The sequence below is a fragment of the Plectropomus leopardus genome, chromosome 16 (assembly GCF_026936395.1).
Source record: "Plectropomus leopardus strain MGB_pleo_1.0 chromosome 16, ASM2693639v1, whole genome shotgun sequence".
In the NCBI taxonomy this organism is placed as follows: Eukaryota; Metazoa; Chordata; class Actinopteri; order Perciformes; family Serranidae; genus Plectropomus; species Plectropomus leopardus.
In genome coordinates, this window is record NC_142191.1 from 6,995,152 (window position 1) to 7,022,887 (window position 27,736).

Below are 27,736 nucleotides of genomic sequence, written 5' to 3' on the forward strand. Positions count from 1 at the left end.
GTAAGGGGCGCACACTGTACCAGGTGAGCTGGAGGTCACCCCTTCTTCGTTTTTGTGTCCTCTTGTGGTTACTTTACCGCTTTTTTTTGTAGTTATTTTGTGTCTCTTTGCAGTTCCTTTGCATCTCTTTGTGGTCATTTTGTGACTTCCTGGTTTGTGCTTGTTAATTTGAGTGACATTTTGGGCCTGTGCCCAGATGGCCCATTTTCTAATCCATCCATGTGCAGGCATCTTGCTGATGATTTAAGTGTGCCTTTGCAAAACCTCTTTTTGGAGGGCCATGCAGCCCTAACACTAGGCCCTTAAACCACCACCCCAACAAGAAACGGGACACCCTACCGCTAGACGTGAACATGCAAAACAGAGGGTTAGGGGCTAGATTGCAGGGGTTAAGGAGTGTAATGGGATTACTGAAAGGTAACATGACGTACGCTCTCACATTTTCCAAGAACTATAGTGCATGTGTTAAAGTGATCTGTACATCGGGACTCTACCTCATCTGACCCCTTTAAGTTAAACTTAAGCTATGGGCACATGTGTGTTCAGCAAACAGACCCACATTTCAAACTCATTTCTAGGCCCTTTTATCAGCACCAGCTCCCATACGTCGTATACTGCGTGTATACGTTTTGGGGAAAATCAAGCTCTCAGTTCTCCTTTTTTTTTACAGATTCATGTGAATATAAAACACGTCATGAAGAGAAACAAGCACGCAAACTGTAGTGGAAAGGACACGTGTTTATTCTGAGTGTGTTCTGCGACTTAAATGATTCTGTCTGTGAAAGTCAGGCCGCCAAACGGGACCTTTTAACACAGGCTCCATTGATGGGAAGCCTTTTTCTGCTGGATCTAATTGAAATGTTAGCCTGATCTCTGGTAGCCAAGTGGGGATTCAGTGCAGCATAAAAGAATAAATAATTGATGTAGCTGTAGGTGGGTAAGTAAAGATAATCTGCTGGATGTCCACCCTCAGTGTCAGGGGACGGCGTCCTAGTTGCTGCTCGGACTAACTTTCTCCCCTCTTAAGATAATTCACAGTCATGGTCGTTTGCTCCCCCGCGGCAGCACGTGTTGTGGGGAAAAACACATGAAAACACGCTGCCTCGGGTTATCTAAGGAGACGGAAAGTAGCTGCATGAGTATATGGTCAACGGTCTTTGAACATGCGGGGGAACTGCTCCCGGGTCGAGGACACTCGAAGCGAACACTGAACTGACACGTGTGTTTCTGTTTTGCAAGGGTGCATCTGAGGATAAAAAAATCATTTTTATTGATCGTGTCAGATGTACATTGGTCACACAGAGAGGGCAATCCATGTTGGGCAAACAAGCGAGCATTCAATAACACACATACTGTTAATGTATAAGCAGGCGGTTGCGACACAGGTGACATTGCTGACATATTTGCTTACTGTGTGGATCATCCTGCAACTAAAGACTCTGCATGAGTTACTGAGGTAACTGTGTTGTTAATATAAAGAAGGCAGAAGAAGTGTGACTTTCTGTTACTATGGTTTGTTCAGAGTCTGCCGCCGACCTTACTTCACATGCTTACATCACGCAGAGAGTCTTATCTAAGCTTGAAGCACAAAAGAAGCATTTTGAAACACAGGATAGACTTCATATGCGCTGTAATGACCATTTCATAAAAATCTTAATTAAACTTAAGCAATCAAAGGACCACTGATGCATCATGGGCGTGGCATGTACACACGCAAACAAGTCCAACGTCCATTCAGAGTTATTGTGGTTCTTTTGATCTATTTAGTCATGCAAGCAAAGAAAGGAACAAAGAAATCATGCCTCCCGCTGACTCCAGTAAAAAAAACGTGTCTGCCTATCTTTATCACACAGGTGCCACATATGACTCATTTCTTAATAAGACAAAATACTAATTATGCAAAAACTAAATAAACTAAACAAAATACTACTACTTCTACCTTGTACCCTGAGGTAGAATTTTCTTTTTTTTATTGACATTTCTTTAAATTTCCAAGAAAACTCGACAAAAAATGCCAGAATTTGCACCGAACCAGAAACATTCACGTCTTATGTTACTACTGAAAAATGTTGGTGTATGTTTTTCTTTTCTTAAATGTTGGTTATTGTAAATTTCATCCTGCGTACCATTAAAAATGTCTTAAAAAGCATTAACTCTAACTTGTCTTCAGCTGTAGGAACACTGTGCGTACGTCCGTGGAGCTGCTGGTCTACCGTCGCTTCGAGAGACACGTCATTCGTGACACTTTGTTACTTTGGTGAATCTGATCTTTAAAACACAAAAGTCACACAACACAACACAATACAACAACTCCAAAGCTTTCTGCATAAATTCAACGTAACACAGGGTCCGTAATTGATAAAGAAATGATCATTTGGTTGCTGGAGTATTCCTTTATGCGGGTTAAATCTTTACAAGGATATCTAATGGAAACAGCCTCGAGTACAGGATTAATTTGCACGTGTGTATCCGAGTACACTGACAACACATCCAGTTCAATAACAATAATATAAAACAGGCGTATGGAATAAGTATTTTTATTTAACGACAGCAAATCAAACCCAGCAGAGCAAGAACTAGCCTGCAGCTAGCTTTGGTGATTACATCAGTTTGTCTGTTGTGGTCTAAATTTAGATTTTCGAGGATTTTGTTGATGTGGTTTAAATTGAGAAATTGGATCAGACGCTGGATCATCACTTTAAGAGAAATAAATGGTTAGCATGTAGTTTGTTCTCCACACGCAACAGTGCCTCCATTGATCAGAGGAAACCCTCTGACGCTGCAAGTTCCCCTTTAACCTTTTCCACACACAAGCTCATCCAAATCAATTCGTCAGGAGATGATGAAACCAAATGTCAGCAAAAAAAAACGTAATCTCAGCTTCCACAGTGCGCTGCTTTATATAGGCTATTTAAATACAACAGCCATTTGAGCTCTTCTGATGAGAAAGATGACCAGACTTTAAATTAATGGTGCAGCTGTTTTCCAAAGCCGGTACGCCACAGTCCTTTGGTGTTCTTAAAAATTAATAAACAATTCAACAATTGTGAATAAACCATTTAAAATGGATTCCTTTATGTGTTGAAGCCAGTAATTGGCATTTTCCATCTGAAAAATAGCAAGCTACTACCCTGAGTGTAACAAACAAAGCGCCAAAACGCCACGTGCAACTCTTAAAGGAACAGTTCACCCCAAAATTGTACATTTTCTGCCTGCATTTGTATAACCAACGCACCTTTTTGTGAACAGTTTGATGTGAACTATTTTCTGTCTACCAAAGTACACCCTCTGGATTATGTCAACTGACTGTGCCATGATTTCTGGAAAGAGATATTGTTTTTAGTCCTTCATTTATTTAATTTAATTTAATTTTTTTTAATTTTATTTAATTTAATTTAATTTAATTTAATTTAATTTAATTTAATTTAATTTAATTTAATTTAATTTTTATTTTATTTTATTTTATTTTATTTTATTTTATTTTATTTTATTTTATTTTATTTTATTTTATTCATTCTACATTATTTTCTTACACACCAAACATTTGTTCTTCTCTAACAATCAGCGTCACCACAGCTTCAGTCTCTCGTCACTGTAAAATATATTAACTTGTTTTATGGGAAAAAAAAAACTGCAGCTGTGGTTGCCAGAATAATTCTGTAACTCACCAGTCATATTATGTGTTAAAACCTCAAATTAAGTTAATAATTGAAAATCTACACATTAGAAAAACATGATTATTTTCTGGTTTTGGCAGGTAAAATAACTTTTTTTTGTAAATGTCCTAATATTTATGCCAAAAACATTTTTTAATTATTTTTTTTCAGTGAACGCCAATAAGACAGTTAAAGTTTAAGTAACACAAGAATATAATAGTCAGATGTTTGTAAAAATCAGTTTATAGGTTACATATGTATCTGTAAAACATAACATAACATGAATTTGTCCAAAAAGCCCTCTGAAAAAAAACTACAGTAATTTTGTAGAGTCTACAAAGAAATATCATTATTTCAACATATTCTTACTTTGAAATTAACAGTGTTGTTTGGTTAAGTGCTTTACAAAATATTACCATCAATTGAACACTTTTTCTTTTATTTTTTCTATGAACAGCTTTATGAAGTCATGATTTTACAGCACTTACAGACATTTTTAACATCACACCTACAGGCAGCTTTCCATAGGTGCTCCCCCTTCACCTTTGCCACGTATGATACAGCCCGGCACGCTTACATGTTCACAGGCAACAGGTGAGCACTGTTAAGGGGTCGTCAACACTAACGGGACACGCCTGGACCTGATCAGGTACCACTCTGTGTTTTCACACACAAAGTTGTGCCTCTATACCTGTGAGGATGTTGCACTGACTTACACTGATGCTTTATTTGTTAGTCAGCAGAAGGAGGCAATTCATCCACCAAAACAAGTCAGTCAATATGTATTTTTTCTCACATCTCTCCCAAATACTACATATATCCAGGCTGCTCTCATGCACTGTTCATATGTGTACTTCATGTGACCAGTGCACTGACAGGTGTAAAGAATGAAGTATCTAGTACGAAACGGGGGGTGGTGGATCAGTCAAACAAGCAGTACAGTTGTCATAAATGTTGAAATAAGTTATAAGTTAATAAGTACATTTACTCAAGTACTATACTTGGGTATGAATTTGAGGTACTTGTACTTGACTATTTTATTTACTTGCCAATTTATATTTTCACTCCACTCCATTTCATTTATTCTATTTTTTGTAACTTTGATTTTTTGGGGACTTTTTAATTTATTTTTTTTTTATTTTGAGTTTTGTGGTTTTCTTTATATTGATTTTGAGTTTTGGGGTGTGTTTTATTTATTTTTTTTTTATCATTTTGAGATTTAGAATGTTTGACCTATTTTATTTTAACATAAATTTGGTGCTTTTTTGGTATGTTTTTAAAAAATATTTATTTAGAATAATTTGGGGTTTTTCGGTGGTTTCCTTTTTATTTTGATGATGATTTGTCTGCTTTGGGTACTTTTACTTTTCATACTTTACGTACATTTTACTAATTATACTTATATTTACTGAAGTACCATATTCAAAGCAGGATTTTTACTTGTAATAGAGTTTTCACAGGGTGATATTAGTACTTTTACTCAAGTAAAGGGTCTGAATAATTCTACTTCTGTCCATGGTCATGACTATTTAGTGTTTCTTTTATGGGTATGTGCTGTTTGTTTAATTTTATGTCTAATTCGTGTATGAGCTTCTTAAGTTGAGCTGTTTGAGAACACAATTAATTTCAGCGTAAACTTACAAAGTTGTATCGTATCGTATCGTATCGTATCGTATCGTATCGTATCGTATCGTATCGTATCGTATCGTATCGTATCGTATCGTATCGTATCGTATCGTATCGTATCGTATCGTATCGTATCACATGTTAACCTTGACCATAACTTCAGCCAACCCAACCCAAACAAAGTCTTAATGTAATAATGTCATAAACAGTTAACCTGGACCAGATTTCTGTTCCCAGACGGGAGTTGAGTCTCCACATGTGATGATTTGAACTGATTTCATCCACATTGTGATGAATACAAAAGAGCAATGGGCAGATTTCCATATGCTGCTCGGGGTATTAACTTGCAAGGGTGGGTGGTATTCCCACTCCTGTGCAGATCCACACGTCAGAGGTGCAGAGACATGCGTCATGCAGGGGCCGAACTGTAGCGCACAGCGCTGAGGCTCTGAAACGAGGGAGGGTGGGAGCGGAGAGAGAGTGAGGTTGGAGGGGTGGCGCTGTATGTCGAGCTGCACTTTGATCTGAGCATCTTATGGTATTCATCTGATATAATGAATACTTCACAGTGTGCGTTTGGCTCAGTGTTTCAGACAGACAGATCAGAAGACCAAACTCTGACGGATTCACTTTGCAAAGATTTTCTGCCTTTATCCAAATCGTCTCCGTCAGAACGCTGAATGAGCCTTAACTGTCTGTAATTTGACCGAAGCTTTGTTATGGAGAGCAGCACCCGGTGACATCTGCAACGGCCAGATCTCTCAGATAAATTGATCTCATAGCAACCATGTCGCCATGGCAACCGGGATACAGATGCCATGCTGAGGTGATATGCAGAGCGACTGGCTGCCAGACTAACACTTTTTCCAAAAACTGAATGATTCATCTAGTTTCCATCCCTAAATTATTGTCTGCATCATTGGCCTCCTACCATTTCCTGCCTATTCTTCTCAGGCTAATTACTTTGACCGTTTCTCCAAGGCAGCCTCCTCTCACTATGATTAATGCTCCTCTGCAGTATGGATCAGTGATGTCTGAAAAAATAGTTTCTATCTACTTTATTCTTGTTTTCCAAAAAAAAAGTTATTTATTCCTCATAGAAATTGATAAAGATAGGAAAGAATAGTTTCAGCTCCGTGGATGTGCACTCAGATATGCATTTTTGCTTAGGTACTAAAAATATGCATGTGTAGCTTGGTACCTAGTGCGTCATGTTTTGATGTGTAAGTCTATTGATAAAGCAGCGGTATTTGACAAGAGTATTTTTTAAAGTACCCACTCAAATCCGAACTAAGGGAGCAGGATATAAAACATTTTTTAAAGCACTCATTTGCTGATTCATAATGCAAGTTAGACATTATTGCCAAAATACATGGGGCACAGTGCGATATGCTACAGAGGCAGGACAGAGTGGGTTTTTATAACCTGCTACAGAGACTCCATCTCTGCAGTGTGCGTTTGCGTCAGCTTCACTGTGTGGTTCTTGAGTTTTGCTAAGTAATAATACAGTTGGTATACTGGGGGCCTTTAGGCCAAATTAACTGGTAATTGTTTTTCTCATTGAAACCAGCTTTTAACATTTGCAGAAGAGTTTTGTGGAAATTTGTTTAAATTTTGCACTAAATTTGGATGGGAACTTGACTACTGTCTGGGAACCATGTAAACCCTTTATTTAAACGACAGTAGCTCTCTTTGTCTATGTCAGAGTGCAGACGCCTCAAATTAAGCTTAATTTAGGAAGGGATCGTTTTACAGCCACTATGCAGAGACAGAGTGATAACAGCATTGAAGGATTCTCTAAATTGTACATATGTGAGTACTGTTATGCTTGAGTGCTGGCAATAGCTTCAGCCAGAGGGATAATGTTTTCGGATTGTTTATCTGTTCGTCCTGTTCTTGTGAACACAGTATCTTAAGAACGTGAAGTGCTTAGATTTTGGTGGTCAAAGGTCAAGGTCACCGCGACCTCATCTATCTCATTCTTGTGAACAGAATATCTCAAGAACACTGTGATGGAATTTCTTCAAATTTGACACATACATCCCCTTGAGTCAAGGATAAATGAATTAGAATTGATGGTCAAAGGTCAAGGTCACTGTGACATCATGTCCATCTCATTTTTTGAATACAATATCTGAGGAGGTCTTGAGGGGATTTCCTCAAATTTGCCATAAACATCAACATGGACAAAAGCATTAACTGATTTGATTTAGGTGGTCAAAGGTCAAAGTCATGTTGACCTCACCTGTCTCATTCTTGTGAATACGATATCTCAAGAACACTTTGAGGGAATTTTTTCAAATTTGACTCAAACGTCCACTAAGTCTTAACATTAAACTGATAAGAATTTGGTTGTCAAAGGTCAAGGTTGCTGTGCCCTTGGATCCATCTCATTTCTTGAATGCAGTATCTGAGGAGGTCTTGAGGCTCCACAAATTCGACACAAACGTCAACTTGGACTAAAGCATTAACTGATAAGAGTTTGGTGGTCAAAGGTCAAGGTCACTGTGATCTTACGTCTACCTTATTCTCGTGAATGTAATATCTTGACGAAGTCCTTGAGGGGGTTTCCACAACTTGAGATCCCCTCAAGACGTCCTTAAAATTTGGTGGCTTAAGGTTAAGGTCACGGTGACCTTAAGAATTCATCTGCTAAAATGAAAACTTTAAGACTTTTGAAGAACTGTATAAACTGAAGACTGGCCATAAAACTTCCATACATTAGTTTAAACTTATATGAACTTACATCTGAGGTCAGCTCCTCACTGCGTCTGTGATTGTTTCATATAGTTGTTGTTTATGTTTCGTTCGTAGAAGCCGGGTGTTATTGTCTAGTGCTTTTAATATTAGTATATGTTGTTTTCACAGGTTATATTGTCTGTGCATTTCTGTGCACTATATGAGATTTCACCCTCAGGAACTAATATTTCTGCTCCACCAGACTCAGACCTCTATTAAAAAAGCAGTCCTACTCCGTGCAGGTGTCATCATCCTTCACCTGTATGACATTTATTATACTTTTAAAACAAGGAGAACCTGTCCCAGATAAACAGCCAAACTCAGTCTTGCACCAAATAAAAAGCTCCTTGTGATAAAACTGTAAAGTTACTCTGAGGGTCACTGAGGTCATCTAAAATTGTAAAGTGTGTTACAGAACGCCTCTGCACACGGATACACTGTCCCATAGTAACAAACCTCGTTTTCTGCATCATATGACTTCAAGGGCTTGCAGCTAAATGGAAAGTCATGGGATTGGCTAGATGATGATGATGATGATGATGATGATATTTCAACAAGGCATTTTATGTCCTTTCAAGCTGTACCTTGTTTTAAACAGCATAATAACGATTTTATTTTACAAACCGCACACTGCAGCAGAGTTTGGGAGTATTTCTGACACGAGCAGAGTCTGCCCTTTCTGGCTGTGATTCAGAACAGGACAGAGACACTGTTTTTGTCACTGTAAAATTGACCTCTTGTGCTTTCCTAGTAATCCAAAAAGTATGGGGTGGAGTCATGGGTGGAACAACAAAGACAAAATAGATCCAGACATGAAATATGTGCATACTTAGTCTGCAACACTAAAAATAAACACCGATCAGCCTCCACCCAAACTGTTACAGCTATTTAAAAAAAAGCTGATTATGAAAAAAGTTTAAAAACGATAACCTTTTTCCTGTCAGTGGTTATTTAAAGCTGCATTAATAGATTTAGGCCAAAACCCAGGACTGAAAAAAAAAACGTAGAGTTGCCAGGAACTGCAGTTTTTCGAACGAGGCTGGCTCCGAGAATAAGTCATTCTGCATAAACGCCTATGTTAACATGCCCGACTTTACAACAGAAATAAACATGTTTACAGCCTGGTATTGATATTTATCAGTAAGGTGAACATGTTAGCAACTGGGAGCCTACTGTAAAACTTTAAATATAAGCTGATACTCCAAATTAAACGCCAAGTCTCTTTTAGTAGTCAGGTGTGGCGACACATTTTGACAAATAAAGGCCTGTCTCAGTTAGAGGCCCGGCCCAGTTTCCATGCATCTCATTTTAATATCAATTCTTTTGATGTATAAAACTGGGTTGTTGGCTACCAGCCGGAGTTTAGTTAGCTGCTTATTGCACATACAAATACGTATATATACTGTATTTTTAAACCTTTGTCAATATGGACATACTACTCACAATGTTAGCTCGGTAAGATTCTTATTTTACTGACACCATGAGCACCAAAGAAGACAGTAATACTGGTATAGTAGTATTTGTTTGTTTTCCAATTTTTTTTTCTTTTGGCAAATTTTCTGGTAATTTTCATGTACTTGGGTCGTTTCTTATTTGTTGCTCATTACCTTCTTCACGTTTCTTTGAAAAATAATAAATAAATAAAGCCAGTTTAGCCAGGTTTCAAATGGTTGGATAAAGAATTTGTGTTTCCCATCTTTGCTGAGCAACAGATTTGTGTTAAAGGAAAAAAAGCAGGTCTCATATAGATGCTTATCCCAAATATAGGCCTGTATAGGCCAATGCATTTAAGCAAAATTATATCGCGGGCTATTAATTGAAGTTTTACGGTATTTACACATTCATACATGAGACGCAACATTTATATAGAATAAATAATAATGATAATACATTTCATTTATAGAGTGCTTTTCACAATACTCAAAGACACTTTATTATTATTATTATTATTATTATTATTATTATTATTATTTATATAGAAGAAGCTAATTTTTTAGGCTATTGCTGGTTGGACAGGTGGCGCACAATAGGCTTTAGCCTCTGTCTCTTTTTGCTGTTACTGGAAACAACAGTGATCAAAGCAGTTAGATAGAAACCAAAACCCCAGAAATTTAGAGGCTGAAAAACCAAAACAATTAGCTGAAAGATGCTAAAATTCTTTGTAGAGCTGAGGGGAACTGTGGTGGATTTTAATTTTTCTTGGATTTATCGTAATAAGTCACCACTTTCTCATTACACACAGTCATTTGGTTGATTGTTCATGTAAATTTTTAATAAGAGCTGCTTAGAATAGACATAAAGTCTACTTAGAAAATATAAATACAACCAGTGTGGGGTCACAGTATATAATGGGATCAAGATTAACAGCTATGTGGCTGGAACATCTCTTCTGTTTCTTTGTATTTTTCAACAGTTAATGACTTTATTTAACCGGGAAACGCCTCACTGAGATTATAAAATGTTTGTGTGTTTTCCAGGACAGCAGAGAAACTGTTTGGCCTAAATCAAATTACATTTTTTATAATATAATAAATGGCTCAACAACAAAAAGGGTGTTCTTGCTTCTTCTGGCTGGCGCCTGTACGTCTGAGAGATAAAGTTGCAGAAATGGCTAAATTTACCAAAAATGTTCCCATCATTTTTACAGATGTACGTGTGAATAACAAGTGATGCTATCCATGCTGTAAGTGCATTTTTGCATACTGCAATTTTTTACTTGATTCAATGAGAAAAAATCTGTTGTCTTTATCTTTCATTTCATTGCAAGAAACTGAGACTTTGCACTGAGTTGAACCCTTTGAAACCTGGAGCGACATCATTTTTCTCGTTCTGCTTTCAGATGCCTTTCAAAGGTATAAAAACCTTTGAATCCTGAGTATACTGCTTTGATTTATTTCAAAAACATGACAAAAGGCAACCAGCAACTAGAAATGCCCGGCAAATTGCAAGAAATTAATAGATTTAGAAAATTATTTTTTAAAAGGAAAAATGTCAACGGAAAATCTGTATTCCTTATGATCACAGTCACATATTTAAAATTATTAGATCTTTAAGTGCTTTTTCCAGGTCATTTCTATGTTTTGTTTTATTTAAAACTTTATTATTTGTTTTTTTGTGATTTTACTTATTTCTTGATAATTTTATTTCAATTTATTCTTTTGGTGCTCATTGCCTTTTTCCATATTTTTTTAAAGAAATTAGGCCACTTTGCTTAGGGTTTAAAGGGTTAAAAACTGGTAGCTACTTGAGCGAGTGTCATGTAAGTGCCACCTTTAGACCTTTAAGCTGCCTCCAATACAATGATTTTGTTTTGTAACTACAGAAAAGGTATGTGTCCTACGGGAAAGCATGTGTGTATATATATATATTTAAAATTCAAAAGCTTTTCATTTTAAAACACAATTCAAATTTCTATATCTCGAGAAAAAGCACTTAAACTAGTTAAGTCTGTGAATGCAACACTTGGAAATAAGATTCCTCACAGAGAAGCGTGTTGTCTGATGTAAACAGAGGCATTATCTGATAAAATGCTAAACTAAGAGTACTGCCTCTAGCATGTCATCAGTTTTTGAACCTTTAAGCTCTATTCACACGGGACTAGTATTACTACAGGACCTCGTGTAATTTAGAAATTAAACCCCCCGCGTCTGTCTGTCATGCAGCGCATTCACACACAGGATAAGCAAAGTTTGTACTCAAATTTAGTGACATTATTCCGCAGATATGACGCCAAAAGCTTTGCCCAACAGAGAACCAAGGGCAGCTTATAACGCTGCTTGAGCCGCCTTGAGCACGCATTTGGTGACCTCAGATGACCCTTTTTCTTGGTTTAACACATTGACACTGGCCATGTGTGATGATTAGAAATTAATCTCAAGCCAATCAAAAATGTGGAGTATGTTGTGTCTGCTTATGTAGTCTTGCAGAACCGAATTTGCACCTAAAATGTTGCCATAATGTTCACTTGTAATTGCCAAAGCTTTGATGAATCTCAAATGGAGGACAGGTAGAAAAAAGGCACCGAGAGAACAAAAAACTTTGCAGAAAAAACAAAAGAAATATACGACCCCAAATCACACACTCCTTTTCCACTAAATAAGCTCTGGTTGTTGAAATGGATCTGTTTAGGATTTTTGAAACCTCCCCAGTCCACATTTTAGCCCATTTTTTTTCAGCTTCGGTTATAGCTTGATTAGGCCATTTATTTGTAATGCTGTCCTCGTCCCAGTGTACAAGCGCTGCAGGAGATTTGTTTTATTTATGGAAGTATGTCCGACTCGGTAGGTGGTGATATGCCCCCTTTCAGCTCGTTGCGTCTTCTAGTTGTCCAACGTCACACAACAAACAAGTCAGCAAGCGGCAAACGGGCTGCATGTCAAATGTCACACTAGGGAAGTATGTCATATGACTTGAGTCATGTGACGTTACATTACGTTAGTATCAATTGTACTTTTTTGAAGTCAAGCCATGATTTTTTTTCTCTAAACCTAACCACGTGCTTTTGTTTCCCAACCTTAACGTAGAAAACCTAAAAAAGGTGGTAGGTTTATTTTGAAAAATATACTTTTAACAGGCAGAAACAGATTGACAGGCTTCATCAGACCATGTTGTAACACTGACTGAGAACAGACAGTATTATCACGTGTATTTGGTGAAATATTGTAGGTAATTTGTAGTGGAATTTTACTCGACAAATTGCAGACATGGCAGATTTACATAGGATTAAGGTCGACCTTTGCAATTATTACAAAGTACTCGAGGTCCCCAGGTAATACCCGTCCCGTGCGAATCGGGCTTTAGTCTAATGGTGCCTTATGCAAGCCACATTACGTGTCCCAAATCTATTACATGAAACTGGAGGGATTTTTCATTAGAAGCCTGACCCTAATCTTATGCAGACTCCAGACACACGATAGTTGCTTTTGAATCAAGTAATAAATTAATTCTGGACTCCAGAACAAGAGCCCTCCCTCTGCAGCCTTGTGCAGCGTCACAAGTTTCTAGGCCTTCACATGACAGAAAAAACGTGAGCTGAGCCAAAAAGAGTCTGGACTCAGAGGTCAGCGCCGGCCACAGGCCTACAGAGGACTCTTTGAGAGTGATTCTCATTCCTGTGGCATCGTGGTGCGTTTTAGAAAAGACCCCTGAGGCTGAGAGGAAATCTCTTTAACAAGTCATCAAAACTACAGAGAGAATCGTCGGCTCCGACCTCGCCGTCCATCAACGCGCTCTGCACACAACAGGAGGTGGTCCTGATGCATCCACGGCGAGCTCGCTCTCCGTTCAGGTGGAAGAACTCAACCAGAGAGCATCACCACTCACAAGGCACGCCTCCTCACTATAGACACTGAAATGGAAACTTTAGTATTTTTCAACCTATTTTCACATGTTTTATGTGTCTAAGTGACTAATGGGAACAACAATTTTTGAAACGGGTCCAGTACTGAGTGAAATTGCTGCAGACAGCAGCTGTGAAACAGGCTGCAATGTGCCCTCCAATACCCCGACTACCACACGTATATTCTGCCAGAAAAAAGATTTAGTATGTTCCAATACATAGTATGTCAGATGCAGTATGCCAAAAATACCAGAATATTTTACTACATCCAGTCAGATTTTGCAATATGCAAGTCAGCATGCTTTTCTGGCTTTTCTGACCAGCAATCCTCTGTCACATCGACTGAGCCGCAAACAGATGACAGATGATTGACAGATGATTTTTTTAATGTTGTTTTTATGAGAATATTTACAAAAAAAGGACAGAAACTTTACTTCAAGCCTGTTTTGATGATAATAAATCACAACAAAATCAAGTGTTTAAAGGTAATAAATAAAAGTGAAAGCCAAAAGACAAGTTAGCAGGTAACAAAGCATGAGCACACAATGATAGGGAAATTTTAAAAAAGCAAATTAGTAAAATAAACAAATAGAAGAAGAATAAAAAGAAAAGGAAATAAAAAGAGAAGGCGAGAAAACGTCATGTTTCAAGCCCATTCCCATTAGATTCCTAATCAAGACAGCTGTCTCTGTTATGTAAAGGACATTTTAAATCAAAATCGAATTACTTATTACTTTAATCAATTAGGCCCAAATATAGATAGAATAACTTTGTTAAAGAAAATAATTTTAAAAAAGTGAAAAAAAATCTAATTTACATGTGACTTATTATTCTGTTAACAAAGAAAGACATGAACATTTCTAAATTAAAATTATCGAGCGCCTTCCCCCAGGCATTAATTGCTGGTGCCAAACAAAAGTGTATACATTACACTTACGTGTTAATATTCACATTATGCACAGGTTTCTCACATAAAGTCTTGTTTTTGGGGTTTTATAAATCCAATCCATCTTGACCATATATTGATGAATTTATCTTGCTGTAATCTAAGATCTAAGGGGAATATGTCAATTTCTCCAATATATACATTTGATGAACTTTGTCTATCCAAGCCTTAATCGAGGACGCCTCGGGCTTCAGCCACTTACGAGTTATAGTGATTGACAGCTGACTGACAGCTGATTGAACCGACAGAAGCTGCAGTGACGGATAACAGTGCATTAAAGTGACTGATGACGAGATGAATAGTAAATATTTGTTTTATATTTTAACAAAGTAAACAAAATAATCAGAGATTACCAGCAAAGAAAAATATCAGCAAAACAGTGACACAGAGATGCTTATCTAGGCTAATTTAAGTAATTTAAAATGTATGAATCCACAATGTATGCAGTTATAAGTTAAGAGTTAAACTCCTTTGCCAAGAAACAACATTAGAGTTCTTCAGTTTGAACTCCTCCAATGGTGTTTTCTTTCATCTCCATGGTAACAGATATATGTGCAAGAGAGTCAAAGTTCAGAGCGCAGTGTTATGAAAAAGAAGTATGTCCCAATTGTGTGCATACTGCATGCAACAGCAGATAATAAGGGCAGTCGTAGTACCTAAAAGTAAAAAGAATCAGTATGCAATTCAGAACACATCACAACGTGTATGCACCGTCCATTTGCATCCACTAAAGTGGTTGTTTTTGCTACTGAAAGGATCATTTATTATTCTAAGTATCTGATAACATTATGGAAAGGATCCCCATAGGAACAGACCATTTCTTAAACAGCAGGGTCCTTTTTGTTTAACCAGAAACAGCTCAGATATGACTTTCACCAAACCCACCAGACTCCATTTAAATAAACATTTTGTCATATTAAAATACTAAATAAAATAAAAAATAATAATAAAAAATACTTAATTGGCTTAGTTAGATGTAAATATATGCAGGATCAATACAAGCTTAAATGACTTTATTTAAATAGAGTCTGGTGGGTTTGGTGATAGCGATTTTGGGGTTGTTAAGCAGATTAAATAAAAGGATCTTACTCTTTATCCCTTTGAGACCTGAGCAAATTGGCTAGATTTCTTTCAAAAACATGGGAGGAACGCAATGAGCAACCTAACAAGAAATGAACCAAATATATATATATATATATATATATATATATATATATATATATATATATATAAATATACATAAGAAGTTGGTAAAAAGTTACAAAAACAAAAAAATAAATCAATAAAATAAAATAAAAACAAGGAAAGTGACAAAAATGTTAGAAATTGAAAAAGAAAAAAGTAACATTATTCTAAATATAAAATTATGGTAATTATAAATACACTTTTCTGTGTGCATCTTCTTTTTATGTTCTTTAATTGCTTTTTTCTTTTTACAAAATAGAGATACGCACAAGAGTTTGAATGCACCTGTACTGTCCTGCACCTGTGCAAATGGAATAAATAAATCCAAGTATTTCTGTTTCAAAATGTGATTTTCTTGAAATAATTTGGGTCAGATTGAGAGCATTTCACCTGTTTACATCAGGAGTCTGGGTGGCTCATCAGCGGCACCTGGGAAGTGGGAAGGACCAAAGGCGCAAAATGCTCAGGGGCGCTGTATGGGGGAGATAAGGACGATTCTAAAAAATATAGGAAAAACAAAAATTGTTTTGGTCACTGGAAAATTAACAATATATTTCATTTGGATTGCGCTAACTAATATTCATAGTTTGTCTTTCCTTTCCTTTTTTAGCGTCCAGTGAGCCTCCGTGTTGTCTCTCACCCCTCCTGCATTTTCACGAAATGGTTCAGTCCTGTCCCCAAGCTTGGCGCGTGTGATAGTTGCTAACAGAGTCAGGAGTGATGGTGGACCTGAATCCACAAAATACAAGTCTGGGTACCAAAAAACAAAGAAAAACTGGAGAGAGAGAAAAGAAAAGGGCGGCAGTATGTCACCCAATTCTCCACAAAGAAAGGTGGGTCGCTGTGAGCGGCGGAAATCAACCTGTTTAGTGAAATAAACTATGTTTGCTCCACTAACGTTAGCTAGTATCTTGACAGAAAATCTGTTTACATTTTGCTCCTCTTTTAACCGTCATTTAATCGATATAGCCAAACGTATTGCAGGTTATTCACAGTAAATTAGTCGTCCTTGTCTCTGCTTGTGACAGGTGAAAATACAGATGCAGCTTCGTCCTCAGCGGCCCTGACTCCCCAAACTCCTGCTAATGAAGGAGCCCAAACTCCCAACTGAAGAAGGAGGTGAGCCGCACTTTGTCAGATGGCAGCTGATAGTAACTGAAATTTCGGTTTTGATGGTTTTTTTTTTGAGTGGTGAAAGAAGTACTCATATTTTTTACTTGAGTTAAAGAAATACCACAGTCTGAAAAAACTCCATTACAAAAATAAAGTCCTGGATGGAGTGAAAGATGTTGTTAACGTCGCCCTGTGATGGGATTTTTCTGTTGGATTTTGGATCATTGCAGAAAAAAACTTTGTGGTAAACAATATTTATGATGCGTACACATTTTGTTCAGCAAGATGATCTTCAATAATAAAGGATTTTAAGGATCTCTGAGGCCAAAATGAAGTGAAAAGCTATTGCTTAGATAAAATGAACTACACTGCGGTTGTGTCACCACTGCTACAAGGCTGTAATGCTGCGTTTGGCGTGTCTCGATGTGATGACATTACCGCCTTTTTTTAAATGTAAAAGTCTCTTAAGCTTGTGTAAACCACATACCTTATTTCAGGCTTCTACCCAAAAACCCATTTTAAAAAAACCAAGACGAGGGAACTGAAGGTACTAAAATGCAAACTTATTTCAGGGTTTTTGGCCTCATTACTGGGGTTATCAGTTCAAAATATTTCTTAAGTAAAAGTCCAGGGGTGTGCATTTACAGTACCAAAAGTGAAAAGTACTCATTACGAAGAAGGGCTCCTTTCAGAGTATCACAACCATACAAAATTATATTTATGATAATAACATGAGCTTCTTGATTCTGTTTGTGTGTTAATGTTTTAATTTGTCAATGTTTGTCATGTTATACTGGGCAGATTAGTAGTATAATACTGTATCACATCAAACATATATATGTGTGTGTGTTTATTTATTTAAAAATCACGAGTAAGTGTCCAATATACAATGTGATATCTTTTTATCGGGCCCCTTAAAGGGCTGCTCTCCCAAGATGAGCTCACTTTTTCTGATCAGCCTCTTCAGCGTCTCATGATTTTCTGTGCTTTTGTAGTTTAATTCAGGTTTATACCTTTTGCAACACACACATGATTTACACCACATGCTCCTTCCATCTCTCTGCTCCCAATCTTGTTTTCCTATCAATTAAATAATTCGATTTGGGCTTATTAAACTTTTGCATGTTCAGGTTACCTTTTGCTACAAACCTCAGCCCAGTTTGTAACAAAGTGCTGTTTTTCTAACTCTTGTGCATCAGTCTAAAGTTATTATACAAATTTTTGCAACAAGCCACAAAAACAACCCTTGAAACAATCAATTTTGCCACAAATATCTTTTTAATGTTTTTGTCTGCAGAGAAAAAATAGTAATGAGATCTAAATCTGAGATAAAGTGAGCTATCATGCGTGGATGTGGGGTCCTGAGGGGGCGGCAGGACCCCCTACTGCCAGATTTAATAACACAAGCAGTTTATAATAAATATATTTTAACATTTTTCTCTTCTGTATTTTACGACAAAGTGCAGAAACAGATAATGTAGTTAACTAATCTCATTCTCGTGTCATTTTATTATGTTCTGCATTATTCTGCAGGGTGCGTGTGTGTGGCAGAGTGCTTTTATGGGGTCAAAGCACGGTTAAGAAAGATTAGCCCTGGTTCATTTTTTATTTATCATTTGTGCAACCGCTCGCTGGATTTTGTGCTTTGGGAGGTAGCCTGAGAAGTGTGCGTGGTAGCTGACACATGTAACTTCGTGCAGAGCACTTCGACCCTCATTAGAGAATTAGCCAAGGGCAGACGCCTAAATAAGACATCTTTTGGAAATGTGTGTCACAGGATGTGTGCGTCGTGTGCTCACAGATGGCTTGCGAGGCACTTTCAAGGATATCTCGTGCCTATGGCCGTCTTTTAGAGATGCTGCTCAAACTTGAGTAGGTCCCAGATGTTCATAGTTTGGCACGGGCAAAAACAGCAGGGGTCTTTGAAGCAAGCACGTTTCTGAGACAGGAACTAAACCTGGAAAGTTTTGGACAGTCCAAAAAATAGGAGAATTTATGTCAAAACTTTATCCACCGACAAGTGGAAAACATGATTCAGCTGTTTGTGTCTACTTGTGTCAGCCACGTTTTCACTAAGATCTTTCTCAGGGCTTTGATGGCTAAAAACTTGAAGGAGAAGTTGGGATATTTTTTCAACACTCGAACTGCTTTTAGGGTAGAGTTTGCCTAAAAGATGGTTCTATTTTAATCACTGCCATCATGCAAAAATTGCTTATTGTGACTTTTTTTACAATTTGTATTGAGAGATTTAATGTATCTTCAAACAATGGTTCCTACAATATCCCACAAATTAGTATCTCTTAAATAGGGTTTCGCCCTTGACGTAAAGTTAAATAATTTAACGTAAAGTTACTGAGGTTAGGTTTAAGAAAGAAATCTTGGTGAAAATGAACCGTAAAATGACTCGAAGTTCTCACAGATGCAGATATCCGTCTCTTGGGGGAAAGTCCTTTGTTTCGTGACCCATCCACCACCCCAACCTGCCTCCTTACAGACCGCTCGGGAACGCGTCCTTGTTTGCTCCCGTCAGCACATTGGTCATGTAATCACAGCCTCAAAATATTGGGTTATGCACGAATTACTGGCTCATCATTACATGGGATAAGTACAAATTTTGGTGCATTACTTCATCGGAAACTGTACGAGCACAGCATGAGAACAGCCTGAGTGGTTTGGTGTATTCTGACTGTATTCTCATTGCACAGCAATATTTAATTTTTTTGAGTGATACTCAATATATAGCCTATGGACCAAATTCGGCCCCATAAGGTGCCAGGACCCCCCTTTTGAAAACACGGGAAAAAAAGACAATGAGCAACTTGCCAAGAACTGTTCCACAAAATGAATATTTGGACAATGATTATTTTAAGGGGGTAGGAGAAAAATGTCTCAAAAGCTATATTTATAATTATTATTAATATATATTTAGCATTATATACAGAATTATTATTATTTATAAGCACTTTTGACTCAGGTGATTTCCCAATGTTCTTTTGTTTTACTGTTTTTTAAATTTTGTTTTACTTTTTAAAAAAATTTTCAAGTAATTTTTTCTTACTTATTACTTTTTTTTTTCTTTTTTTTTTTTTTTTTACAAAATTTTTATTTTTTTTTTTTTTTATTTTGGGTCATTCTTCATTGCCTTTTACCTATTAAGTCATGAAACTAATTTGTACAGGTCTCAAAAGGTTAAACGGCTCGTTCTAAGGTAACTAACATGCAACAAATTTTTATTTTTTCCATTCTGCAAATATTTCCCCCTAAATCCTACACACAGGTCCTTTAATATATTACATAGCGAAATTCTGATTTTTTTTTATTCTTATGATTTTTGTGAAGAAGTATGGCAGATTATGGTTGTATTCTGCTTGCACTGCATTATTATTTAGTTTTCCTGTCTTTGCGGTTGCTCTACCTGACACAGGGAAACTCTGACTGCTTTCTGAATGTGTAAGTCACACTTTTTTTCGTGCTTGCCGTTAACAGTGTTTTTGCTTTGCTCGTTACTTTGGGTGCTACTTAGTCATGTTTGTTAAAAGGGCCCCCTGTTGACATAAAGGAAGAACATCAAAAGTAGCTGTTACATGATGCAAGTATCCTAAAAACAAGAGGTTTAAAAGCGGCATAGACGTTATTTAACGAGTAGGCCGCCGTGTCAGCACCAAGAACTCCACAATCAGCTTCCAGTATCTCTGCTGTCAGGACAGATGTTTTCTGCAGACAATCAGAGATCCGTCCTGCTTGACAGTGATAGCCTTCTTTCTTCCTCCTGACATTTTGTGTTATCAGCCAGTCTCAGGTCACCACTGTAATTTTAAGAAAGCTCTTTGGGCAGACATCACTGATTGACTGACCCTCTTATCACTGTGTCTGAAGGGCTGTAATTGATTTGAACAGGGAGGTTTAAACAAGGATGGACATTTTTCTTCTCTCACAGCATAGAAACAGTGACGGACTTTTCATGAAGGAGTGGAGGGGGCATGTCAGTTCTCCCGCTCTCATTTCACCCCGTGCAGCACGCTACATGAATGCATAAGGACACGCACAGCCATACAGCACATGCATGTAGTGATATAATGAGGCTCAACTGAGGCATGAAGAGAGCTGAATACATTAAAACATCACAGTAGGGACGTGGGCTTCGTGCAGAGATGCTGCAAGGTGCTTGAAGTTGGGGTTTTTGAAACTCTGGCAACTTGCTTAACGGCATCAAGAACACTCTTAATTGCGTGCACAGAGGAGCGAGACTTACACAGTCAGAAAGCTGTGAAACTTCTCCCAGTGCCAGGTAAAGCTACTGCGAACAAACATCAAACCAGGTTGTAATAATGCAGTGCAATGAGACTATAGTCATAATCTGTCAAACCTCGAAGCAGAACTTGTAAAAATCACAACTTGGGTGTGATATATTAAATTGCAATTGTCACATAGTATTTTTAACCTTTGAAACTGGAGCTAATTGGCTTGATTTCTTTCACACACATTTGAAAAAAATGATCAACAAAAGAAGAAATGACCCCAAAAGTAGCATGAAATAGTAAAACATACAAGAAAATAACCTGAAAAAAATCCTATTGAAGAAAAAAACAAAAACAAAAAAACTAGAATTAACACCATACGGCCACCACGGCACCAGTCCACTTGCACTTACAGTTTACATCCACGTCTGTTAAAACATGAATGATTCACACACATCTTCCCCCTGGCAGCACAGATCTATACAACCAACACAGTTTCAAGGTCAACACCCAAAATTAGTGTCACCAATTCAGTATCTGACCAAATGTCTCCCCCTCTGTTCCTGACTTATGACGTTGAGTTACGGCCAGAAAGTTAGATATTGCATTTATGACAATGAGACAGATGTAAGGTCACAGTGACCTTGACCTTTGACCACCAAAAATGAATTGGTTGGTCCTTGAGTTCACTTGAATATTTGTGCCAAATTTAAAGAAATTGCCTCAAGTGTTCTTGAGTTATTGCGTTCATAGGAACCTTGACCTTTGATCTATGACCACCAATATTTAGTCAGCTCATCCTTGAGTCCAAGTGGATTTTGTGCTAAATTTGAAGAAATTCCCTCAAGGTGTTTTTGAGATACCACATTCATGACGAACATACAGAACAATGTATGTATGCATATCCTGAAAACATAACGCCTCTGGCCTCAGATATCACCAGTGTGGAGGCATAAAAAAAGAAGTTAAAAGAAAAAACAACAAAGAACCAACTGACAAAGTTACATTAAAAAAAAAAAAAAAAAAAAAATATATATATATATATATATATATATATATATATATATATATATATATATATATATATATATATAAAATAAAAGGATTTTAAAGAAATGACTGGAATTATAAGAATTTTGCAACAAAATATTAAAACTAATGATTATTATAGTTTTTCCCTAGCTTTTTCTTTTTTCCCTAAATTTTTTTCCCTAGCTTTTTAAAAAGAATTGCAAAATCTATTAATTTCTTGCAATTTGTGAAACATTTCTTACAGTGTTGCTCATTGCCGTTTTCTCTATGTTTTTGAAAGAAATTGCACCAATTTGCTCAGGGTTCAGAGGTTTGAATACTTGTGAAAGGCATGTGAAGGCAATAGAAGTGACGCCAATCCAGGTTTCTAAGGGTTCAAATCTATTTTTTAAGAGGATGATTCTCTAAAAGTAGATTCCTGCTCAGGAGTGGTGCTGATAAACTCCCTCATGAGTGTCACAGAGCAGGTAGACACAAACACAGCTGACTCAGCTTTTCCACTTCACTGAAGAGCCCCCTTGTTTGTGGATGCAGGTTTGACACAAGTTCTCCAATTTCATGGACTGGAACTTTTCAGGTTCAGAGAGGTCACGCGGCATCCTCAGACCGACATTTAACGACGCTCTTCCAATGTTGCTCGCAAGCTGAACGGAGGTCAGGTCGGCGTCAGTTAGAGCGACCTCACTAGATTAAGCGCCTCATGAAATTCTCGCCTCCACAGTGACTCACCTTTTTCTGCTACAGTGTCTCTGGTGCTGTGGTGTTGCGAAAACAAGATTGTGCCCTGATTGTTCTGCTTTTGTTGGGCAACTCTTTTGAAGCTGTACATTTGTGGGTGTTGCCCAAATTGCTTTCTGTTCAATGCATCTTGCTGTCTTAGTGCATGTATGCATTCTTCTAGTGCCGTAATATATCGGAGCGCACCTGCAGCGGTTGCATGCTCAATCCGAATGCTTCTGTTCCCACAAGTGCCTCTGTCATCAGTGAGTCTATAATAGTTACAATCAGATCAGTGGGGACTAGTGACTCAAAAAAAATGGGGAGGACAGGAAGAAAACCAACCCACAACACTAATATTTTACACTAATAGGCTATTAATCTCGGTTTTCCTCCTTCCGCAGGTTCTTGATGGGAGTGAATCTCTCGTGTGCCTAATTTGTCTCTTGCACATACAGCTGTACATTGGGCTGCTACTGTAGACCGTATAAATAATGGACAAATCTACCTTGATATCATCCACTGGTTTATGGATTCCCAATCTGAAGCCTCAAGTCTGGATTGAGAACGCAGTGACACTATTGGCAAACAACCTGTCACTCAAAGCCCTTAAATACGCATAACTTTAAGCCTTAACAAAATGCAAGCGGGTGAGTTATGTAAAAATTCACCCCCTGCAGAGTTGTCATGAATTTTAAAATTAGATATAGAGAACACCAGAAATGAGTCCTAAAACCTGGAAATGAATTAGCACTTTAGCACCTCCGGTTCCCTCATCTCAAAGTCAAAGAGTCTTTTGAATGGGTTATTGGTTAGAAGCCTGAAATAAGGTCTGTGGTTAACATGAGCTGAAGAGACTTTCACTTGTTTTTTCTATGGCATAAAATAAGTCAGTAAATACCCCCGCTTTTATGCTTTCATGTGTTTAAAAAATACAGTTGCTAACAAGTGGCTAAATGAGACTACAGTAACTACTAATAGACTACTAATTTTCTCCCTTGGCTCCGGCTCTCCCTTCATGTAAACCGACCAGCTGAAATAATATTTGAATAGACTTTGGATCCAATATGTTTGAAAAATGGCAGGCCAAAACACCAAAAAAAAAAAAGGTATAATGGTTCCTTGAAAAGTTATGGAAAAGTTTTGAAATGTTGTCCATGATAATATGTGGGAAACCATGCATATTCAACACATTCTCATCCCAACTTTTCAGATATTGCTGCTTGGTCAGTGCCGCTCGTGTGTTCATATTAAGCGCCAGCTATCATTTGGCGGTTTTTGTTGACATTCTGATACTGCATGTCCATTTACGCCTGTTAAATGCATTGTGACTTTCAAAATACACGCCAGTTTTCACAGGAAATGTACAGTTTCTGTTTGTTAGATGCATACAGTCTTTTTCAAATTATGTCAGTTTAACACCTTGTATTTACGTTTATTTCCATGTGCAAATCAAGCATGTGGTGAGGTTTAGAACAAACATGATGGTTTTGCTCAACATTTAAACACCAGCCTCCCGGGTGAAAGTCCAGGGTTTGTTGGACCCATCCACCTCCCATAGTGACTTTTCAGCTCCTTATATTATGTCGTTAGGATTATAGGGTTATGTCAGAGGCTTTCAAGCTGAATGGCGTATCATACTGCCATGACAGATTCCAGATGGCCAAGTTACAACCTGATGCCGCCCACTAGCATATTATACAGCTGCAGCTGGTGCTGTTGACTGACTGGCAGCGTATCATACTGCCACGACCTGTGCCGTCCTGCCGCATTATAAACGGATGTGCTCCACCGGAGTATTACACCACCGTGAATGGTGACTTTTGGCACTAGTGTCTGACGCTGAAATTAATGACCAAGCGTCAGTATTTGATGACTTTGGAGTCAGAATAGGCTTGCTTATTTGCCACAGTATTTTTTAAAAAGATTTTCTTCTGTTTATTTGACAGGCCGAAAATTAGCATGAAAGAGGAAGAGAAAAAGGGATGACATGCAGAAGAGGTTGCTGCAAGTTGGAGTCGAACCTGCAGCTGCTGCAACAGGAACATGGCGTTTTTGTACATGGGGCACCCGCTCTTCTAGGTGAGCCACTGTATATTTACCACATTTATGCTCGGCAAACATGTCATCCAATACACTAAAACTATTTAACTTGTTATAAACTGCTTGTGTTAAAAACACGTGTAAGTGTGGGGGCTGCCGTCCTCTCAGTACCCCCACTTCCCGCTCCCATGGCACAGCAGTCACGTTGCTCTCTAATCCTAATTACATGTGGCAGAGTGTGAACTCATGCTTGTGTGTATGTGTGTGTGCACATACATGTAAAGGACTCCAGAAAAAATGAGAGAGGAAAAGATGCATGGATTATAGATGCTGCATCACACAAACTAACCAGCTCGACTCACTTTGTTTTGATCCTCGTATAGAAAGTGTCACGGCTCTGTAGTGTTAACATAAAAGAAACATTTGATCAAATAGGATTTTTTTTTCAAAGACGCATGTTTGATCTGCTTTCCGTCAGTGTGATTTCCTCCGGACATGATCCAGTTTTTTTTTAATTCATTTATGAGAACATACAGCTTTTGACTCTTTTGAATCCCCTTATGAGTCAGTTCAGGAATGACTCAATTCTTTAAATTATTTGCAAAAAAATAACAATATTTAAGTACAATTCAGAGAAAAATGAATCTTAAAATCTTGGAACACTTTCAGTTATTTCACTGTGAAATCCATTTTCTGACCATGCTTTCCACTCGCTCTATCATCACTCATGATTCATGATCATTTAACCCTATTACACAACATGAAACAGCCCTCTTCTTTTGAGCACTATAAATACAACGGATTTGGATTTGGTTTCCTATTTTTCCCCACACATGAAAGGGTTTCTTTCCCCTACGGCCTCCTTTTTATTTTGCATGTTTTATGGCTGAAAGTGGGTTAATGAATCAGTCACGAGGATACAGTATTCACACTCTACTGTAGATTACTACTGTATGCAAATGAGGGATCGCATTGACCTGAATAGGCAGAGAAGGCAAGAAAAATTCACCATAACAAAAAAGATAATCAATTGCATGAAGATGCATTGAGTGTTGCAACAGATCCTGGAAAGGTGCACAAATGGGAGCACGTGTGACATCATCAGATGTTGAGCAAAAGACATAAAACTAACAGTGAAAAAATCCAAATAAATAAATAAAAAAATATATATATATGTGTGTGCGTGTGTGTATGTATATATAAATCAAAACGTTTTAAAAAATAAATAAAAACAAATAAATATACAAATAAACTGACAGTGACACATGTTTTGTAAATGAGTTTCTTGAGTATTAAATAAAATAAAAAATACCGGCAGTAAAATATGTTTTCTAATTGAGTGCCTTGTGTATCAAATTTCTTAAAAAATGACAGTAAAACATATTTTTCTCAATTAAGAGTGCCTTGTGTATTAATTAAAAAAATAACAAAAAATAAATAAATTAAAACGAAAGTGACACGTTTTGTAATTTAGTTTACTGTGTATTAAATTAAACCCTAATACCATAACCAAAAGCAGGAACTTAAAGATGTTTTGCTCCACAAGTCGACAGCAAATCATCCACGTGTGATCCGACTTTTATTAAAAACATTTGTTCAGTTACATTGTTTCAACATTACATCAGTTGGGCAATCCATCATTGAGGAAGGCATCCTGCTAACATGGAGCCCGCTCCCGGTGTCAGGAACATCAGTGCCGGTTTTCTGGCTTCGCCTTTTAAAAACCGAACTTCACAGAGACACCGGAGCGAGACGAAAGAAAGAGACAATCGCTATGAGCAATCAATTAAGTTCAAGAACAAGCACAATATAACAGCCTATATGCTTCAACATGACTTTAGGCTATTTGTCAAAGAGTCCTGAATATCTGCACGCGAGGAAAAAACAACATAATGTGTCGTGTGTGAATAGCAGCATCTGAATATTTTGCACTGTGAGTTGGACACTTGAAGCAGAAATGGGCATCTTTTAATAACTACACATGGAGCACCGCTGTTTGGGAATTCATCAGATCGTTCCTGTATTGCTCCAGCCAGTTTCTGAGCTCTGAAATCCGGTATCCTTCTGGACCTCTGCCCCCCTGGTACACCACTCTCTCATCCATCACGATGTAAAGTCTCTCAAAGTAGGCTCCGTACGCGGCGTTGGACGAGTTGTCCATATTATCCACCACCACGTTGCTGCCGGGCACCTCGGCGAGCATCAGCTGAGCGGCTCTGAGTCTGTCCTCCAAGCAGCGGTGCTTGGGGATCTGATACGGCGCGTCCGAGCTCACCCAGCCGTCCGAAGGATGCGCCTCCTCGATATATACAACTAAAAAGTCCGCAATGTCTGCGTACTGACTCACGACGCGCTGAAACGCCGTCAGGCGCGTCATGAATGGCGGTCAGGAGCAGCTGCCAAAGTTAAGGATGAGCGGTCTCTTCCCTTTCATGCAGTCCAGGATCCGGACCTGCCGCCGCTCCTGCACCAGCATCACCTCGGTGTTTGGAGCCGCGCGTCCGAGGTGAGCCGATTTGAGAAAGTCCAGTTTCTGGCCGTACCACACGGCCCTGAGGGACTCCAAGGTGAACATCTTATTAGAGTCAGAGACGCACACCGGCGGGTCGTCCGGCCCGTCCTGGCTCTCCCCCATTTTCAACAATACTTTTTTCCGAATACACAAGAAATCCAGGAGCCACAGCATGACGGCGGCCAGCAGGAAGCGGGGCAGCAGCATCAGGCACAGGGCTGAATGCTTCAGCGCCCTCGCCATTTGGACACCGCCGGAGTCGTGCATCATCTCTTCCCCCTGCCGATAGGATGCGACTGGGCCGGCGAGAGAGACAACAAGTATTTAGTCACCTTTACCCATTGGAGAAAACTATCTGACGCACGCAGGCACTCTTTTTATATGTACAGCAGCATTTGAATAAATGGGGGGGCAAAAAAGAAAAAAACACGCCTCCGGTACCCGCACCGCCTACTCACATGGTGGGGATTACCTCCCGAGGGAGAGAGAGAGAGAGAGGAGAGAGAGGTGCTCAGCCTGAGACACCGTGTCCCCAGTCCACATGTGAGGCATAAAACGACAGTGGATGTTTTTTTTCCCCCCAATAACACT

At 38.2% G+C, this 27,736-nt stretch overlaps 1 protein-coding gene and 1 long non-coding RNA gene across 3 annotated transcripts in view; one reads left to right on the forward strand and one right to left on the reverse strand.

Moving 5' to 3' along the window:
• The first annotated feature begins 16,207 nt into the window (after positions 1-16,207).
• LOC148186808 (uncharacterized) overlaps positions 16,208-27,736 on the forward strand; it is an 85,460-nt gene continuing 73,931 nt past the window's right edge. For both annotated transcript variants that reach the window (XR_015779152.1, XR_015779151.1), the window contains exons 1-3: positions 16,208-16,323; positions 16,519-16,609; positions 24,540-24,672. This is a non-coding gene — a long non-coding RNA (uncharacterized LOC148186808). The remainder of the gene's footprint in view (positions 16,324-16,518; positions 16,610-24,539; positions 24,673-27,736) is intronic.
• Positions 26,194-27,534, reverse strand: LOC121955459 (thyroxine 5-deiodinase-like). Its single transcript, XM_042503425.2, has one exon. The coding sequence runs from the start codon at positions 27,413-27,415 to the stop codon at positions 26,609-26,611; it is 807 nt and encodes a 268-aa protein (XP_042359359.1). The 5' UTR covers positions 27,416-27,534; the 3' UTR covers positions 26,194-26,608.